We start from the raw sequence: 21585 nt of genomic DNA, 5'->3' as shown, positions 1-21585 counted from the left end.
ACAAAATATTACAGTCACTGGAAATGGACAATTTTTAATCCATTGGGATTCAGCACAACTGGAGTGCATAGAATGCGGGTTCATTCTACCAAGATTCTGTGAAATAACAAGATCAGAAAAAATTAGGTTTCTCAAGATTTTACACAACAGGTAAATTAGAAAGGAGTATGAAGAGCTGAACGTTGGCAGCATTGCAAATTAGACGGTCAAACCTCTAGCCCAGTTTTAGAAACCACAAAATGTTGAACAAGACACAACACCTAGTGCACAGTCTCACAGAATTTATCATTCAAATTAACTTGTTATTTGATACAGCTTTAAGCCAGTCATTCCCAGAGAAAGTGGAACAATCGCTAGTTAATGAGAGCTTCCATCCTGCCCACAGAGACCCCAGGTAGAGAAATATTTCATGGCAAAACTTGCAGAATTCAACAGAATCAAAACCTGAAGGAAGCAACAAGGATCAGACAATGACAACACCTCTCAGTCGCGAACCACTTCAACTCCCCTTCCCACTCCCTGGAAGACATGTACATCCTGGGCCTCCTCCAGTGTCACAACGATGCCACCCGGAAACTGAAGGAACAGCACCTCATATTCTGCCTTGGAAGCCTACAACCCAATGGTCTCAATGTGGGCCATAATTGCTTCAAAATCTCCCCACCCCTGACCTCATCCCAAGACCAGATCCCCCTCTCATCCCTGCCTCCTTGACCTGTCCGTCTTCTCTCCCACCTATCCGCCCCTCCCTCCTCACTGACCAATCTCCATCCCCAGTTCCTACCTAAATGCACTGTTACTAGCTTCATCCCCGCCTCCTTGACCTGTCCGTCTTTTCTCCCACCTATCCGCTCCACTATCTACCTGCTATCACACCCCCTCCTCCCTCTGTTTATTTTGGAGCTCCCTTCTCCCTCCCCCATTTCTGAAGAAGGGTCCCAACCCAAAACGTCAGCTTTCCTGCTCCTCTGATGCTGCCTGGCCTGCTGTGTTCCTCCAACTCCAAACCTTGTTATCTCAGACTCCAGCATCGGCAGTTCTTACTATTTCAGAATTTGTACTGCTGCTTTCGGATTTATCCTATATTCAAACAATAAAACTGGGCTGACAGTTACATTCAATGACTTTTGGATTCAGCAACAGTGTGGATAATTTTGATAACGGATTTGGAGAAGCTGGGGCTGTTCTCTTTCAAGAAGGATGAGAGCAGATTTGATCAAGATGTTCAAAGTCATGAGAGATCTGGGCAAAACCGGAAGGAGTAAAGCATACTCATTGGTGGCAAGGACAAGGACAAGGACAAGTGAATACACCTTTAAGTTGGATAGCAAAACAAGCAAAGGTGACATGAGGGAAAAAGCATTTCGTACAATGAGTTGTTAGATTCTGAATACATGCCTGAGCATTTGATAGAAAGATATTCAGTTATGGCTTTTGAAAGTAAATTCAATGAGCATCAGAAGAAAAAAGAAAATCACATGGGTATACTACCAGATGAGTCACTTTTGAAGAGAGCAGGTTTGAGCACAATAATTCAAATATCCTTCATCGGTCCTGTAATTCTGTGATGATATTGAATGGCTAACTGATTATCATTTCAGCCAAAGGTAAAACTGTCCTCATAATGTTGACAAGCAGACTTAAGAAGGTTGCATTCACTGAATACGATAGAAAACTTAATTAGAGAGTTCACAATGCTGAAAGAATTGGCGAGGGTGGAACACAAAATTTAAAGTATAGCAAAGAGTTAGTCAGTCCATCAAATCTGCTCTTCAATAAGAGCCATCTATTATAAATAAGTTTTCCTTAACCCTTCATTATTAATGATGTGACAAATTATCATATTTAGGATATTAAAACATACATTCAGCATTTATCTGTTATACTTGAGTTTGACAATACTCTATGACAAAGACAAAGTATTACAGTGTGCGGAAATCTGAAATAAAAGAAACACAGCACATTATTATAGAGAAACAGAATTAATGTTTCAGATCCATTGCCTTTCTCCTATTAAGAAAACTTGGAAAGTTAACCCTGTTCCTTTGAGCGCAGATGTTATCTGTTCTATTGAGTACTATAAGCATTTCCTGTACTGTAATTATTTGCGGTGATACACTCTCTGGGAGTGAATGAAACAAGTTTTATTTGATTTGAATCACTAAAATGGGTGTTAATTGACTCTCCTATCTCAATACATATTGAGTGAATGGATAAATTTTAATCTTTTGGGATTCAGCACAAATTCAATCTACCAAGATTCTGCAGAATAATAAAGTAAGAAATGTTTTGGTCTCTCAAGATTTTACAGAACAAGTAAATTAGGAAGGAATATAAAGAGCCAAATATTGGGAGCATTGCAAATTAGACAGTCAAACCTCTAACCTAATTTTACACACCACAAACTGTTGAACAAGATACAACACCTAGTGCACAGCCTCACAGAATTTATTATTCAAGTGAATTGCGCATTTATTATTAGACGCAGTTTTAAGCCCGTCATTCCCAGAGAAAGTGGAACAGTAGATGGTTAATGAGAGCTTCCATTCTGCCCAAAGAGACCCCAGTAGAAGAATCAGAGAAATATGAAAGAGAGATATTGGTATAATTCAACAAATTCAAACTCTATAGGAAGCAACAAGAATTGGAATTTGTATTGCTGCTCTGAGATTTATCCTATACTCAAAAATAAACAGGCTGATGGTTGTTTTCAGTTAGTTTTGTATTCAACCCTGTGACAATATGGCTTGTGAAATCATGTGATGTAGGAGATTATTGCCCAACTAGAGCAGGTTAATGTGCTGACCCAAACTCCCCATTGACAAGATTCTTAATTTGAAACATTTCGGTCGGAAATCTCTTGTGCACTGTAGCCATTGGCTTCACCCAATATGTGACAGAAAGCTCGCTGTCATGTAGACACACTGCGGCCAAGCAGGATCAGCTCTGAGGAAATTCCCAACATTTGAGATTCTACATCACAATAAGACACTGTTTTAACTGAGGTCAGGCATCCATCTACAGCTAGCACTGGTTGTGCTCATTCACTAAACTAATACACACTAGCACACAAATGCAAGTGCTTACCTCTCCATTGCAGAAACAGTAGATGACAGCCACAAAGCAACCCTGCAAAGTCCAACAGACAATAGTAAGACCTCTGCTTGTTCCATAAATGGACTTTCTCCAGTAATCTGTTATATCAAACCCTGTTGTGTTTTACACACAGTGGCTTATATTGAGCACTAAAACAGGTCACAGGGTCATAGAGTTTTTACAGCACTGAAAGAGGCCCTTCAGCCCATCATGTTTGCACTTATTCTAATCCCATTTTCTAGCACTTGGCTCATAACCTTTGTTGTAATTGTGTTTCATGTGCTTATCTAAATAGTTCTGAAAAGTCTTGAGGGTTCCCACCTCTACCACCCTTTGAGGCAGTGAGTTCCAGAAACCTACAATCCTCCGGTGATTCTTTTCCCTCCTCAAATCCCCCCTTGACCTCCCACTCCTTACCCTCTACCTGTGCCCAATGGTCATTAACTCCTGTGCTAAGGCAAAATGTTTCTCCCTATCCACTTTGTCTATGCCCCTTAAAACTTTGTATATCTCGATCAGATCTCCCCTCAGTCATACATTAACAGATATGAATGAATTGCTCCTTTATACAAAATGTAAACTGAACACATACAAGAGCTGGTGTATGATATCCAGCTGCCCAAAGGAAATGAACAGTAAATAATCTATCTTAATTCAGTTAAATTATTTATCCCATTCATTCTCTGAATATGGGTGCCTTTGGAAAGGATGGCATTTATTGTCCAGCTCTAGTTGCCTTAAGTAGGTGGAGGTGGTCCATCTTCAAATGAATGGTTTGCTGGGCCAACTCAGTCAGTAGCTGAGAGTCAACCACATGCTGCGGGACTAGAGTCACATGTAGGCTAAACCAAGTAAGGATAACAGATTTCCTTCCCTAAAAGATGTTAGTGGCCCAGTTAGGTTTCTACAATAATCAACAGTTGATGGTCAGCTTTACTGATATACCCAGCTCATCTTCATTACCATCATTTCAAATATTTTATTAAATAAATATGTCCTTCTACAGAAGTAAAACAGGATTACCTGAGAGGAATTAAAAAGCATTTCATAATGCATCTGGATCTGCCAGAGAGTGCCGGACACCTCCGTGTAAGGAATAGCCATGAACACAATGTAGTGAACTCCAAACAGAGGAGTCAAGACTAGAGTTGACTTCAGGAGCTTTCTGAAAACCAAACAAGATAGGCTGACAACCAGACAGGAGATCAATCTTTCTCCTTAATATTTCTTACTAAAAGACAGTAATAAAAGATAGATAGAAATAGAGGGGCAGGAAAATGTTGGACTGAATCTTCCCATTTGTGTCATTTTTGGCGGGTCTCATTAATTCCCTTCCATGAATCTATAACACTCCATTCATCCGATGCTAGCTTGATTCTCCCACTCACCGTAACTGGAAGTGCTCACCATTGCCTGGAACTATCTTTAAACGCCTTTAAAGGTCGAGTGCTGGAAGTCTAGAGACAGCGCATAGAAGTGTTTTACCAGAAATGATACCAGGGCTAAGGGACTTCAAACTTTTCGAGAAGATTTGTAGCTCAGGTTATGGATGAGGTTGTAGACATGCTCACTGAATTAGACCCTGTGTACAAACCATTGAGTAATAGAACCAGAAGTAATAGCAACCACCCCAGCAAACCGAGGTATATAAATAACAACGCTTCACTGGAGGTGCACTGACGATGTTACCTAGCAGGGTGACGAAACGTTTGCAACCAAACCCAACTCGGCGAGCATGTCTACAGGGACTTCAGTTCCGCTGACGGACTGAAGATGTTGGTTTGTTCTTTTTAGTGGAGAGACAGCTAAAGCAGATTTGACAGACACATTCACAGTCATGAGAAGTTTTAAGTCACACAACACCAGTTTATATTCCAAAAGGTTTATTTAAAATCACAAGCTTTCGAACACTGCTGCTTTGTCAGGTAAAGTGAAGAAAAGCATGTAGGAGCAGAATTTATAGGCAGAAGGATCAAAGGGCAGAGAGATCAAAAGATCATACAAATGGTGTGGGTGGAGTGTCGACAGGCTGAATTACAAATCTCTGCGGGGTGATCAAAAGTGTCAAATGGTGTGTGTAAAATGTCAACAGCCGAAAAGTAAGTGAAGGGGATGACCTATATTCTGATTAATTGAGGCTGATAGATAATTACAAAAATTAAAGATACGGTGGTGCTGCAGCCAAATTAAATGACTGGAATAACATGATAGGTATAAGAGACACATGCCGAGGGTCTAACCTAAGACATAGTAATCCAAAACTGAACAAACTAATTAAGGTAGAGAGATCATAACAAGTTTTCAAGGTGATGATGTTAAAACAGGATAGTACAGAAGATTTTATAAATGTAGAACAGTGTGGTGGGGTTACAAGCAACTGACATGAAACCAAGATCATGGTTGAGGCCACCTTCATGGTTATGGAACTTGGCTATCAGTTTCCACTCATTGATTCTCATTGGTGTGTATCTCGAAGGCCACCTTAATTAGTTTGTACAGTTTTGTATTACTTATGACCTTGGTTAGGCGCTCGACATGCAACTCTTATACCTATCATGTTATTCTGGCTGTTTGGTTTGTCTCCAGCACCACCTTATTTTTATTTTTTTGTAATTATCTCTCTGCTTCGAGTAATTGGATTATAGGTCATCCCCTTCACTTACAATTCAGCTTTTAACACTTTACTCACACCGTCTGACACTTTTGATCACCCGCAGAAACTTAACTTTTTGACATTTTACTCACACCATTTGTATGATCTTTTGATCTCTCTGCCAGTTGACCTCTATGCCTATAAACCCTGTGCCTGTGTGCTTTACTTCACTTCACCTGACCAAGGAGCTGCGCTCCAAAAGTTTGCGATTCCAAATGAACCTGTTGGAATATAACCAGGTGTCATGTGACTTCTGACCTAGCCCAACACCTGCAACTCCACATCATGAAAAGTCTTGACAGAGTGACAAAATGGCAGGCTATCTGTGGTGGCAGAAGGGTTAGTAATCAGAAGACACAGATGTAAGATAATTAGCCAAACAATTGGAGGGGAAATGAGATAAATGTCTCTGGGTTGGTTGGCTCGTCGAGCTGGTTTGTTGTTTTGCAGACGTTTCGTTACCATGTTTGGTAACATCCTCAGTGCAGCCTCCGATGAAGCGTCGGTGTGTTTTCCCACCTGGTTTTTAAACTCTGGGGTCTATTGAGATGGATTGTCTCACTTCCGGGTTTCTATCGTAGTGGAATGTATATGGGGTCGAGTTCAATGTGTTTGTTAAGAGCATGCTTTGTGGAGTGCCATGCTTCCAGGAATTCTCGTGGTTGTCTCTGCCTAGGCTTGGTGTTGTCCCAGTCGAAGTCGTGGTTCTCCTTGTCCTTGTGGATTGAGATGAGTGAGTATTGGTCGTGTCTTTCTGTAGCCAGTTGGTGTTCATGTACTCTTGTTGTTAGTTTCCTTCCTGTTTGTCCGATGTAGTGTTTCTCGCAGTCTCTGCAGGGGATTTTGTGGATGACATTGGTCCTGTCCATGGCGGGGAGTGGGTCTTTAGTTTGGGTGAGCAGTTGTCATAGGGTTGACGTGGGCTTGTGTGCCACTCTGATGCCTAGCGGTCGTAGAAGTCCTGTGGTGAGTTCCGACGTGTTCCTGATGTAGGGTAGTGTGATGAGTGTGTCAGGGCGTGTAGAATCTTTCTGCTGCTGTTCTTGTAGGCATCTCCTGACCCAGTTCTTTGGATATCCATTATCCTTGAACACTTGGAAGAGGTATTCTTCTTCCTGTTGGCGTACTTCCATGTTGCTGCAGTGTGTTGTTGCCCTTTTAAATAGTGTTCGCACACAGCTTTGTTTGTGTGTGCTGGGATGGTTACTATTGAAGTCCAATACCTGGTCTCTGTGTGTGACTTTTCGGTGCACTTTCGCTTGCAGTTTCCCATTTGCCTTGCACTCCACCATGACGTCCAGGAATGGGAGCTGTTTGTTCTTCTCCTCCTCTCTGGTGAATCTTATTCCGGTGAGGGTGTTGTTTATGAGTTTGTGTGTCCCGTCTAATTTGGTCTGTTTAATGATGACAAAAGTGTCGTCTACATAGCGTATCCACAGTTTAGGTTGGATTTGTGGAAGGGCGGTCCTTTCCAGTCTTTGCATCACTGTTTCTGCTATGAGTCCGGAGATAGGTCATCCCATGGGTGTCCCGTTCATTTGCTCGTATGTTTGGCCATTGAAGGTGAAGTGGGTGGTCAGGCATAGGTCCAATAGTTTGAGCATGTTGTCCTTGGAGATGGTTTCACTGGGGTCGTGTTCTTGTTCAAGTGGTGTTGTCTATTGTTTCCCTTGCTAGTGGTATGTCTATTGATGTGAATAGGGCAGTGACACCAAACGATATCATGGTCTCTTCATCCTCTATCTTTATGTCTTTGATGGAGTTGAGGAATTCTTGGGCTGAGTGGAAGGAGTGGGGTGATTTGTTGACTAGGTGCTTGAGTCTTCTTTGTAGTTCTCTGGCTAATCTGTGCGATGGAGTGCCTGGTAGGGAGACTATGGGTCTGAGGGGGACTTCCGGCTTGTGCACTTTAGGGAGGCCGCAGAATATGGGTGTGTTGGTTCCTTCGGGTTTCATTTTTAAGAAGTCTGTTTTGTTGATCTGTCCTGTTTGTTTAAGTCTTTGTAGCATGTAGAGGATTTTGTTGCCTAGTTGCGGTGTCGGGTCAGTCTGTGCTGGTCGGTATGTGTTCTCGTCGGCGAGCAGTGCTTGTGCTTTGGAGATGTAGTCCCTTTTATTCATTATCACTGCCATGCGCCCTTTGTCTGCAGGTAGTATAGTGATGTTCTTGTCCTTCTTTAATCCGTCCAGGGCTTGTCTTTCCCGTGTGTTAAAGGTGTTGAGTTCACTTCTTCTGGTTAGTGTTGGGACTACTGTCTGTCTTATGGTTTGCTCTGTTTCTTCGTCGATATTGTTGGTCTTGAGTGTGGCTTCCAGTGTAGCTAGGAATTCCGTTTTGTTGGCGTCCCTGTAGTTGTAGCTCAGTCCTCGGGTGAGAACGGCTTTTTCCGTGTCTGTCAGTTTCCTGTCGGAGAGGTTTCTTATCCATGTGTCTGTTCTGTTCTTGTCGATTTTGTGGGTAAGTGTGGCTAGCTTGTCTTGCAGGGTCTGTCTCTTCTTGGCACTTGTGGTCTGTTGGCTGATGTTAATGGCTCGTTCCTGGAATAATGTTTTTTGGCGCGTAATTTCTCTGTTGTATTTGTGGAGCCGGTTGTGTGCGTCAATTATCATTACCATTATCATTCAACAGCCAAACATACGAGCAAATGAACGGGACACCCATGGGATGACCTATCTCCGGACTCATAGCAGAAACAGTGATGCAAAGACTGGAAAGGACCGCCCTTCCACAAATCCAACCTAAACTGTGGATACGCTATGTAGACGACACTTTTGTCATCATTAAACAGACCAAATTAGAAGAGACACACAAACTCATAAACAACACCCTCACCGGAATAAGATTCACCAGAGAGGAGGAGAAGAACAAACAGCTCCCATTCCTGGACGTCATGGTAGAGCGCAAGACAAATGGGAAACTGCAAGCGAAAGTACACCGAAAAGTCACACACAGAGACCAGGTATTGGACTTCAATAGTAACCATCCCAGCACGCACAAACGAAGCTGCGTGTGAACACTATTTAAAAGGGCAACAACACACTGCAGCAACATGGAAGTACGCCAACAGGAAGAAGAATACCTCTTCCAAGTGTTCAAGGATAATGGATATCCAAAGAACTGGGTCAGAATCTGCCTACAAGAACAGCAGCAGAAAGATTCTACACGCCCTGACACACTCATCACACTACCCTACATCAGGAACACGTCGGAACTCACCACAGGACTCCTACGACCGCTGGGCATCAGAGTGGCACACAAGCCCACGTCAACTCTACGACAACTGCTCACCCAAACTGAAGACCCACTCCCCGCCATGGACAGGACCAATGTCATCCACAAAATCCCCTGCAGAGACTGCGAGAAACACTACATCGGACAAACAGGAAGGAAACTAACAACAAGAGTACATGAACACCAACTGGCTACAAAAAAACACGACCAATACTCACTCATCTCAATCCACATGGACAAGGAGAACCACGACTTCGACTGGGACAACACCAAGCCTAGGCAGAGACAACCACGAGAATTCCTGGAAGCATGGCACTCCACAAAGCATGCTCTTAACAAACACATTGAACTCGACCCCATATACATTCCACTACGATAGAAACCCGGAAGTGAGGCAATCCATCTCAACGGACCCCAGAGTTTAAAAACCAGGTGGGAAAACACACTGACGCTTCATCAGAGGCTGCACTGAGGAGGTTACCAAACATGGTAACGAAACGTCTGCAAAACAACAAACCAGCTCGGCAAGCCAACCAACCTCAACACCCACAACCCGAGCTACAAATCTACTCCAATACCTTATAAATATCTTTAACACAACAAATTGTTGTGATCTGTCATACATCACTTGAATGTTAGTGAAAGCAATTCAAAAATAATTCCCAAAAGGGTTTAGATAAATATTTGAAGGGAGAGTTTTGCAGGATGCGTGGAAAGCACAGGGGAGTGGGGTAAATTGCACTTTCCAAACATAAGCACAGGCACAATGAGTTAAATGATTTCTTTCTTTGCAGTGTTGTTACATGGTTCTATGACAAGGAGATCTTTAATATTATTTTGCATTTATCTTATTTATGATTATTGAGGTTAATACAGTCAAAGAGGATGTTACCAGAGAAGATCTCTAACGAGCACAATGTGATGAGTTCAAAAGAAATTTAGATGCGTTCTTATTTTTCAATACATTTCTAGATTTATGCATCACTGACATCTACTGTCTCAACATCAGGCTCCAATTAGTACCAAGTCCTTCATCCACTGTTAAAGGTTTAGTCTAATTGAATAGCTGCCTTAGACACTTCAGGAGGCAGTTTAGAATCAACCACATATATGTGCAGTTACCAGCACCTACTGAAGAAATCAAAAGCAGCAAGAAGTATAACAATGTGCCAGGCTCCTCTATCCTATTGACATTTATACATGACAAGTGGGAAATCTGTAGGCTAAGAGGGTAGGGACAAGGTGTGAGAAATTTGAGTCAATTGGCCTTACCGCCTAAATATTTTTCAATTCTTCCATTAGTAGGTTACCTAATTTCCCTCAAATTTCTCAATGGAGAAGCAAGATCAGAGATGATGCAGCACTCCTTCCAGTTGTATAATACAATCTCATCATCTGCAACCTCTCATAGTAAGAGAACCAACCACTGCCAGATGAGAAGCAGAGATTCTTTCTGACAGTGCTGCTGAAGTAACTGGTTTGGTACTTCCGGAAGGATCCCAGAGAGGTCAAAGAGAATGGGGAGGTATGCCCATGCTGCAATCACAATGTCATCAGTGACTTTATATATAAACTGGAACTGTGTTAAAAATGTGAAATAACTTTCTTTTTCCTTATGACAGATACAAAAGTAGGTTACATGTAGAAGGACTGCCAAAAGGAAATGTGAGGGAGGAGCTTGTGTGGTTGGATCTAATGGGGAAACAGTCCCTTTTGACGCTCATCAAATATTTTGAGAACAAGTACAGCAGAGGTGAGTTATAGAATAAGGATGGTATTTAATGGAGGCAACCAGCTGGAGAGCCAGTGCACCTCATTTGGTGAAAATCCACTGGATTACTCCCAAACAGGCAATTGGGCAGCAGTGAGCTTTTGCCTGGCATTATAAGCCTCAGCCCCCAAAAGATCTGCCAGCCAATCAGAGGCCAGCAGCTCTTCTTTGCTCAGTAGCACAACTGAGAGGTGGTGGATGGTACGCTTAATGCACCCACAGAGGCTTGCTCAGGAGAAGACCACACAAATAATGGCAGGAGGTAGCCATGATGCAGAAGGCGATCATCATCACAACAAAACCACTGCGGCCATTTCCACACCAGACAGCTGCTTGATCTCTTTATAGACAAGCCTGCTTCATCTGAAACAACCATGCAGCCAATGGCTTACCGGTACTGCTGTCGGGTATCACATCTTCCAGCATTGGTCTCCCTCAGCTTTGTGGCCAAAACACGAATAATGTTGATGAAAAGCATGAAGTTAACCTGGAAGGAGAAAGAAAATGCATCCTTATGAATTAAATGCATTTACAAGGTTATTGTGTGGGATGGTACGTAACATATGGAATCAATCTCAGATTGGGGAGGAGAGGATTTTTTTTTGCTATCTTACCAATATTGCTGCCAAAATGGGTAGTTGATAAATCAGCTTTAAATTCCCAGCACTTAAATCCCAGCACCTGTAAAAAGAGCAAGGAGACATACTGAGTTATATATGTAACAGTTTATTTCCATTATGCACTAAATATTTTAGATAACAGACTGGAAAGGAAGAAATAAACTTACTTTTAGACAGCTTCTATAATGAGCTCAGACTGAGGTCTGCACTGAATGTTTTGTTTAAATGAATCCATGATTTAAACATTGTTAAAAGGAGACATATAGTTAAAACTTTTCATCCTGTACTCATTAGAAAGAAACCTGATTTGAAAAAAAGAACACCAGTTTACACAGCATGGGAAGAGGGTGCTGGTTTGTTCACCATCATTGATATGGAGATGCAGCAGTAACAACTTAACGTCAATCTTAGTTGTCAGACCAAGCTGGCAGATTCTGATTGGTCATGGTGTTACCTTTAGAAATGCAGAAGAGATTGGCATTCTCCATGCCAGCCTCAAACGGTAATGAGACTGGTTGCTTGAGACAGTCCGCCAGTCATCCACCAGCCTATGTGTGTAGCACTGCACTGAAACCGCACTGAAACTCAAAAGGAATTACTCATTTGTGTGGGAGGTAAAACATCCTTTTGACTAGATGGAAGCATTCTGTTAGTTGTGAAAACCATGCATTTCAGTGCCTGAGTATGCTGGGAATGTAGGCAGTAATTCTCAATGACTGACAGACCATATCAAACATACTCCAATGACCATTCAGTGCACAAGCCTCAGAACACCATATCCAACATTAGTTGCATCCTGCTACTGGCCAACATTTATTGCCTAATAATCAGGGCTGTGCAAAAATTGTCACCAGTAGCTAATTTAAGTCTGTCAGTCAGGTTCGCAGTGTGCAGTTTTTGTATACACCAGATGTTACAATTATTAACACACAGAAACCTATTTAATCCAGCCAACGGGAATTTGTACACACATTGCACCTTTTACATTGTGAAAAATGGGGTCATGGATACTGCCAACGTCCCATGCAACAAGGTGACTGCTCAAAGTCCACCCACCCAAAAACAATTAAGATTGACAGCTACTAGTTCCTGCTGCGTGTCCAAGTTAGAACCAAACAGTACTGTCTTCTTATGCTTGAAAAGTTGATGTCCTTTTTACCAAGTCGGTTACTTGTTGACTCATCTTGATAAGTGTAAGACGAAAAGCTTGTACTTTGTGAGTGCTTTTACCAATGCTTAATGTGCTAGAATAATTGTGAATTCCTGCACACTGCACATCAGGAAGGATATATTGTTCTTTGAAGGCATGCAGTCGAGACTCACCAGAATTATTTATTTAATAAATACAAATTTCAGAGCCAAGTGATAGCCATCTCATTGTTGAAGGAGTTGGAGGTGGTTTGTCTGCCTCTTAGTCTGTAATGTGCTGTATTGTTCATGTCTCTCCATAAGTGAAGGATGGATTTCTACTGAGGCCCTAGCAGTGGAGTTTGGCTGCACAGAGGCTTTGGCTTGTCCTGATCATGTTTATCCAGGTTTATCATGAATAAATTTTTCATGACTTCCCATATTTCCTATACCTTGTTCTGCTGTTGATCTTAACCAGGAGGGCAGCTCCACATACACCAAGATGGAAGCAGGCCGAAGATGGGTGGAATTGATCATCATGGAATAGAAAGTAAGGTGCAGCATTGATGGTCTAAACAAGATGGTGGGGTTTCTTCTTTTATCATGATAAAAGCTTAAATTGAAAGGATAGCTTGGAAAATCTTAGTTTGTATTCACATGAGATCAGAAAAGCTGTGTAAAGTAATAAAATGATAAGTAGAATAGATGCAGAGTAAGTGTTTTGTCTGGCACAGGAATTCAGATTGTGAACACAATCTTAATAGGACTGAAAGAAAGAAGAATTTTCTTTACACAGAGAGTGGTGAACTGAACCATTCTCCGTCAAACAGCACAGGATGTTGGACCGATTCAAATTTTCAAGACTTAACCATAGATTTGTGTTAGGCTGGGAAGATAACCGGAGTTGAGGTACAGATCAACGGATTTAACTGAGTGTAGGAACTGGTTTGAGAGGCTGAATGGCTTATTCCATACCTAAATCCCTATGTAAGGGATCAAAAAACACACAACAGGGCAGGCTATATACAATACATGGAATTGTCATGAATGACATCTTTTTTAGTTTTTCATATATTTTTGTACCTTCTCTTATCAAAAGGTTCCAGTAAGGTTCTCGATTTAAAAGGTTAATCTATCATACATACTGTGTATCTGCTAGCGTCGCTCTCACACTTGCCCATGCTGCCACAAATACAGCAGGAACACCTATAGATGAAACAGAGTCCAAACAAAATCACAATGAAAAATTAAATTTCTGTTCATAAAGCCCTTTCCCTTGATTTCCTTCATTCAGTGTCAGCCATGACTTCCTGGTATCGTTCTCAACTCAGAATCTTATTCCAGAGACTTGACTAGACAATATAGGATGGTATTTCAATGTGGTACTGAAGAAATGGTGCCCTGTAAGAGGTACCACCTTTCAGCTGAGATGTTACCTACTGTCTTTTTACATCTTCATGATACAGCCAATTAAGTAATTTGAACAATAATCACTGTTGTAATGTAGCAAACACAGCAACCAAATGCAGCATAGCAACAGCCAACAGAAAGCAATGACCCATTTTTGGTGATGGAGGCTGGGAGAGAATGATTAGGGAATTCCCCTGTAGTTCTTCAAATAGTACCACCACCTGACAAGGAGAATAGGGCTTTTATTTAATTTATCATCCCACAAGATGGTACCTCCAAGTGTGGAAAACCTGCACATTAATGCTCTGGAATGTCAGTCTGGATTGTGTGCTCAAGCATCTAAATTTGAGCTTTCATCCATCAACTTGTGATTCAGAGGTGAACCCCATCGGATACCATTGCTTTTATGTGTAGGTACTATAAGGAAAAGATTAGGTTATGACGAACTGAAATAAACTACCAACCCCAGAGGCCCAATTTTCCAAGACTCTTTCCATGTGAACTGTATGGCCTCTATAGTCTCTGTAGTTCAGCCCTGCTCGAGTTGCAAGCGACAGAACAGAGTTACCTTGTTTACATATTTCTGGCACTAGCTGCTAATGTCAGGATGGGTACGACATAGAGATCACCAGGAAAAGAAGCAGAAACATGAGGCAATAAAAGACTGTTCAGAGTGGGGAGCATCACCAGCTCAAAACAATAATGTAATGTTGCCATCAGTTCCCATTACAGAATCACAAAGTCACAGAATTGTTATGGCGCAGAAGGAAGCTATTCATGTCTTGCCAACTGTCTGAGCATTTTAGCTCAGCGTCAATCTCCTGCCTTTTCCCTGTAACTCTGCATATCGTTTCTATATAATTAATTATCCAACTACCTCTTAACAAAGACTTCAATACTGTGAGAGATTAGACAAGATGTATTTTCTCTCCTTGGGTTTAACAAGTGTTTAGGACTTCAAATTTATAATCATAGATTTAAGATTACAGGTAAAAGTAGCTGAGTGGAGATGAAGAGAGTATTTCTTTTCACAGATTTCTCTTATATTTGTATGCACAGCCTGAAAGAATATTCATGTTAAGTTCATCATGACCTACATATTTACAGATTTACTGACCACTGTGATTCTCTCCCTCCCCAACATCAGCATTTATATCAGTCACAATGTGTTCAGTTCTGGACAGGACACATTAAGAAAAATGTCACAGTCTTTGACATGATGTAGAAGAGAATTACTACCATAGTAACAGGGATGAGGAGCATCAATTATGTGGAGAGTGTGAAGAACTGGTGTTGCTCTCCTTAGAGCAGAGAGGGTTATGAGAGGACTTGATAGATATTTTCAGATTCATGGAAGATTCTAATAGGATAATTAAGGGAGAATTCTTACCAACGACAGTAACTACAGATCAGAGATTTAAGGTAATTAGCAAATGAAAGCTTAAGGGAGATGAGGACAATTTCTTTAATGCAGTGAATTATTGTGATCTAGAATGTTCTGGCTTAAGGATAATAGAAGTAAATTCAATAACAACTTTGAAAAGTGATTTAGATAAATATACTGGGAATTAGTAGTGTAGCTATAGTTGGGCACTTACTTCAAGAACTAGTACAGATACAATGGTCCAAATGGTCTCAATCTGTCCTGAATGGTGCGGTGTAGGGGGTTGTGGTTGGCTCATTAATCTACACAAATCGGTTAACTTAGAAGGACCCCGAGGTATTTTAACTGGGACCTGAGTCAGACACTTTCTATAGTTTTCCAATCAAGCTGGATATAGGCTTCAAACACAGAAGACTCTCCAGGTCAAGTGAAAAAGTTCCCCCCATTGAGCCAGGAAAGTGTCCCTTGCTACTCCAGAAGAGTGCCATTTAACCTGAAACATTTTCACAAAATTCCTGACTCTAAAACTTACTTTTTTTTTGTGACCTCTTTCCCGCTACTAGCACAACTCCAGAAAGCAACGACTGTCTGCTTGTTTCTAACAAGGTGATGAATGACAAAATCAAGTGAAACCCGGGAGAGCTCAGGCCTCAAACTTAGGCCTAAGTATGTGTTTTGCGCAAGTTTCCCACCATTTTCTTCTACTTGAACAATCAGGCACCCGATCCAAACAAAACCTGCTGGAGGTTAAGCCCAATTCCAAAGATTTGATACATTATTTCCTCCTTCACAGTACAGCTGTTCATTAGTTATGGCCCTAAGATAGGAATGTTCATGTGCTGTTATATCCTATGTCTGTGAATATGTCTCATGAGACCACAAACAAACAGTGTATTATGGAAATTTTAGCCCTCCATGCATAGCTCAAGAACATTTTGACATACCTTTGCTTGATGTCTCCCTGTTAATATTTGGTCATAAGCCTAGTATCTTAAGTATGGCAAAACATTTATTGACAGACTTTTTTGAGTCAGGAATGTATTGGATGTATGGAAATCTTTCTCCCTATTTGGGTTTCAAAATGAAACTATGCAGAAACATTGAGAGAGTTTCTGTTTGCCTGGAGTGGAATAATCTTTCTAACCATAGCACACACCTTACTGTTGAGCCCAGAGAGCTTCATGGATAGTTAGCCACAGAACCTTGTTCACAAGTCCATTCCCATTTTATACACAATTTTAAACCATGGTTGTGTGAGAAACGGATTATGTAACATCTGAAATCATTGGGATATTCAGTGCCTAACAAGTACAAGCCAAAGTCTATTTAGCTAACTACTACAATGAAACAGACAGAGAGGAGGCAAAAGAGAAAGAGAGAGACGGAGAGAGAGGAAGAGATAGACAAAGTGGAAGAGGGAGCATGGGCATGCATAAGGGACAGAGAGCAACAGAGAGCGATAGAGATGGAGACAGCAACAAATAGACTTACCGAGAAACAAAGGCAATGGGACAGCTAGGGGCTGACAGACATAAATACAGAAATAGAAAGATAGAGTGAGAGAGTAAACATCCAAAATATTTGAGATAGATGTCAAAGAGATGGATAGACAGAAAAATAATGAGACAGACAGACAGCAGATAGAGGAAAAAGTAATTTTTTTACAAAAAATTATCTTACCCCAGCCTATTAAGGTGAAGCCCCAAAGATACTTTTTATCAGAGAAAAAAGTCATGAAGATGAGGCTATGGAGATAGAGACCTTCCACCAGGATCCAGTAGTAATTAGTAGCCAAGAAGTAAAGGAAAATGGTGACAGCCACCTTGCAGCCAATCTGGAAGACAGTCAGGAGAAACATCAAAACACCTATAGATCAGACTTAACAAACAGCTCTAAAACCTTGACAGGAAATAATAGTGATCTGTAAGCTGGTGAGCTACTTTTCAATTCACACACCCTTTCCTCGTGTAAACATTTCAAGACAGTTCTATGAGAGAGGACTGGCTCGTAAAGAAATTTGTCTTCAATCCCAATCCTTACCTCCGAATTTCACACATATCCTGTCAAGGTTTCATGAAGAAAACTATATATAAATGATAACAATTACTGATTGGCAAACGTGATTTGGGGCAATGATTTGCCATTCTGACTCTTCCTGAGAAACCAAGATGCCTTCATATTCTAGAAAGATTGATTTAAGTGAAATTAATTTGCATAGAGCTCATTGTAAAGACTCTGGTGGCTGCTCAGGTTTTGAAAAATGTTTTCACATGATGTGAGCATAACCAACAAGTCCTCACAAGGTGCTGGAAGCATGATTATTGATGATTTTTTTTTCAGACAGAGGCCGATAAGTTTTTGTTAGGTAAGGAAATCAATGTTTATCAGGGGTAGATAATGGAATTCAAAATACAAACAGATCAGCCATGATCTTACTAAAGAGCAGAGCAGGCTTGAACATCTGAATGATATACTTCTGATTCTATTTTGTATGTTCATATCAAAGGTATGTGCAATGCAAGTATGTGACTTTGCGGCTGAATATCAGATTTAATTATGGCTTTCACTATTAATGCTGTAATGTAGCTCACTCTTCTCTTGTTTGTGCTGTGTCTGGGCAGGCAGCAGTTCCTGGGTGTCTGATGAGAGAAAGGTTTCATGATACCATTGAATGGTAGAGAAAACTCAATGGGCTGAAGGGCCTACTTCTAAATGCATTTTATGGTGATATGTTGTTTGTCCTCCTGCAGAGCACTCAGACAGCCAGACCTCATTCAAATGAACACTATAATCAGGTAAATGATGGAGCAGTGCCAAGTTGGTGTGCTGCATGCCTCATGGCAACTGGCAGATCACGAACTTCCACCCATCACATGCAAGGACAACATCAACCACATTTTAGCCCATAGTGGGTAAAACTAATTTATAATGAATGAACTTTGATGGGGTACTAAACAGAAATGGTATTTGTGAAATTGGAGAGAAACAATGAATATGAAACTAGTGATAATGATGGGTGTGAAATTGGAGTTTAATGATGGGTGTGGAACTGGAGTCTAATGATCGGTGTGGAACGGAAGCGTTTTTATGAGTGAGGATTTGGAGACTATTGATAAGTTGAGCCTTTAGACCTCCAATTCTCCTAACCTTTTAGGTACAGAAGGGAAGAGAACTAAGGCAATCAGTTTCAACATAAAATAGAGATGAGGAGGAATTTATTCCCTTAGAAAACTGGTGGGTTTGGAATTTTCTCCTAGAGCAGTGGAGGCAGGGCCATTAAATATATTCAAGGCTGAGTTGGACAGATGTTGAATTGATAAATAAGTTTTTAGAGGAAGAGAAAGAGTTATAATCACAATAAAATCAGACTGGTGGAGCAGGCTCAAGGGACCATAGTCTGCATTGGGCTTATTTCTTATCTATGAGAATTTGAAAGATATTCCAAAATAAAAGGATTAGAGGAATTACAGTTTAAATTTAAGCAGTACCTTTACTAAAAGAGGTGTTACTTACATACTGAGATTTGTCTTGGGATGGAGGTGCATCAGTTATAGATTTCAGATCCTCCAAGTTAACTCTTTCCAGATTTAAGAATGCAGTTTCTGAGTACAGCACTGCATCCTTCACAAAGATACTAATGGCTCGGAGCATGAAAGACACAAAGAGATGGATGTGTATGTAGTTCCTGGTACAGTGTAGGCGCCTGTGAGGGAATGAAGAAGAACAAGAGTTAGAGCAGGTCAATTCACTCCCACAAAACCAGATACCTACAGGAACCTAACCCATCACCATGCAGAAGCCAACAAATGCTGTCCAATCTCAACAAATAAAGACAACATATATGGTAATCTCCACGAACAGCGCCTTCTGTATGCAGATTCTTTATATTTCCCCTTGTATGCAAGTATCTTGCATTAATGTAAAACATTTCTATTCTGCAAGATGTCACAAAATTCTTCAGAGCCAATGGACACAAATTATTTCCTGGGGTAAGAATACAGCAAAGTGAAGAGAGCAGAAAGACCCAGCTGACATTAATCATTTTGTTTGACAATTGCTTGATCAAATTGGCCAAGATGCAAGATGAGGTGCTTTTGTTTTCATCTCCAGAATGGTTGGGGAGTTGGTTAATTTGGTTGACTAGACAGCTGGTTTGCAATGCAGAGCTAATGCTAACAGCATGGTTTCAATTCTTGTACCAGCTGAGGTTACAATGAAGGACTCTCAACCTTTCCCCTTGCCTGAAGTATGGTGGCCTCAGGTTAAACCGCCACCAGTTATCTCTCTCTAATGAAAGAGCAGATATTTAGTCTAATAGGACTACAGAAACTTTATCTTTATTTTCATTACAGTTAACTAACAACTACACCAAGTCAAAATGACATATGCTATAATTGGAATATAATTCCATTGAGAGAGTGTTTTTGTAATCTCTTCCAATGCAACAATGGTTGTGTTTTGAATGGTCCTGATTACTGTCTTCTATCACTAAGTGCTTGTCATATCAAATACCCAATAGTTTAAGTCCCAACCCAGAGATGTCAGAATAAAATCTAGAAAGACTGGAGGGTTTGAGTTATAAGGAGAGGCTGGACAGGCTGGGACCTTTTTGCCTTGGAATATCGGACCCTGAGGGATGATCTTATAGAGGTATATAAAATTATGAGGAGCACAAATAAGGTGAATGACCAAGGTCTTTTCTCCAGGGGTAGGGGAGTCCAAAACTAGAGAACATAGGTCTAAGGTGAGAGGGGAAATATTTAAAAAGGACCTGAGGTACAACTTTTTCACACAGAGGGTGGTGTGTGTATAGAATAAGCTGCCAGAGTAAGCGGTGGAGGCTGGTACAATTACAACATTTAAAAGGCATCTGGACAGGTACATGGATAGGAAAGGTTTACAAGCGTGTGGACCAAATGCAGGAAAATGGGATGAGTTAAGTTTAGGAAATCTCATCAGCATGGACAAATTGGGCTGAAGGGTCTGTTTCTGTGCTGTATGACTCTATGACTCTATTGACTTTAGTGAAGTGCTGATTCTGTTTTTGGCATTAAACTTGAAACTGATGATGCCTAGACTGTCCTGTCATGTGAGAATAAATGATTCCATGGTATTATTTTGAAGAACAGCATCATGGTTCTGCCCAATGTCGTAGCATTTATCCCTCAACCAAAGTTTGATCTGGGCTTTAACGGTACATAAACCATGACTGCGTTATTAGCACTTTCCTGTCTGAGTCAGGAGCGCGTGGGTTTAAGTCCTAGTGCAAGAATTCATGTCCAAATCAAGTTGACAGTCCAATGGAGTAGAGGAAGCACTGCATTGGCAGAGCTGTTATCTTTGGGACAGAACATAAATCCAGGCCCATGTAAAAGATCCAATGGCGTGACAGTATTTTGAGTAAGAGCTGGTGAGTATCATGATCAATACCTGCCCCTCATTAAAATCAATAAACAGATTATCTGGTTATTATCACTGTTCTTCAGGAGAATTTGGTGTGCACAAATTGCCTAACAGGCCTAATTAAGTAACTGTAAAATTCTTTAAGAAGTTCTGAGGTCACAAAAGGCACTATATATATTACACAAGTATTCCTTGGATTGCCCTCTTGTCTCAAAATTAAAACGTTGCTTCTTATTCCAGGATGTGAGCCTCTAAACTAGATTGATACCTCATGACGGATTGCTGGGCTGTGAGTACTGCCATCTCCCAGGTGAGCTACCAAACCTACATTGTTACATGAATGGAAATGGCACTGTTCAAAGTGGAACAAGGTTATTATGACAGCTAACACGAACTTCCTCAAAGATCACCAAGAAACAAATAAAATCAGATTAAATAGACATTCTTCTCATTTTCTGTATCAGGTACAACATTGCTGCCATTTTTGCCTCTGGAACTAAATAGCTGCCATGCAAAGTAATTCATTGGCTGTGAAGTGTTTGGTATGTGATCACAGTGATTTTCATTTACTCAAATGCAAGTTTTTCCTTTTGAAATAAAAACAGTATCTTGACCTCAGTCATTCTTACTGGTTACCTGCTCCTGCTGTTGCTCACCTCCTGTCTAAACTAAGGCATATGGTGCTGAATTTTCCCAGCACCTGAATGATATCAGCAATGGCGAGTCATAGAGTTATAGATGTCTAGAGCACAGAGAAAGGTCCTTCGGCCCATCATGTCTTCACCAGTCAAAACTAACCACCTAACTATTCAAATTCCATTTTCCAGCACTTGGCTCATAGCCTTGTATGCCTTGATGTCACAACTGCATATCTAAATACTTCTCAAC

The 21585-nt window shown here is 40.9% G+C and overlaps 1 protein-coding gene across 1 annotated transcript in view; it reads right to left on the bottom strand.

Moving 5' to 3' along the window:
• pth1r (parathyroid hormone 1 receptor) overlaps positions 1-21585 on the bottom strand; it is a 107716-nt gene that overhangs the window by 10035 nt on the left and 76096 nt on the right. The window contains exons 6-12 of the mRNA XM_048596029.1: positions 18808-18997; positions 16975-17128; positions 13646-13706; positions 11367-11433; positions 11145-11239; positions 4120-4261; positions 3088-3129 (exon numbers count right to left, since the gene is read on the bottom strand). Of these exons, the coding sequence (XP_048451986.1) occupies positions 3088-3129; positions 4120-4261; positions 11145-11239; positions 11367-11433; positions 13646-13706; positions 16975-17128; positions 18808-18997 (751 nt within the window). The remainder of the gene's footprint in view (positions 1-3087; positions 3130-4119; positions 4262-11144; positions 11240-11366; positions 11434-13645; positions 13707-16974; positions 17129-18807; positions 18998-21585) is intronic.

Source organism: Rhincodon typus, chromosome 4, assembly GCF_021869965.1.
Source record: "Rhincodon typus isolate 14 chromosome 4, sRhiTyp1.1, whole genome shotgun sequence".
Lineage (NCBI taxonomy): Eukaryota > Metazoa > Chordata > Chondrichthyes > Orectolobiformes > Rhincodontidae > Rhincodon > Rhincodon typus.
Note: the sequence above shows the minus strand (reverse complement) of the source record. Positions and strands in the feature narration are given on the sequence as shown.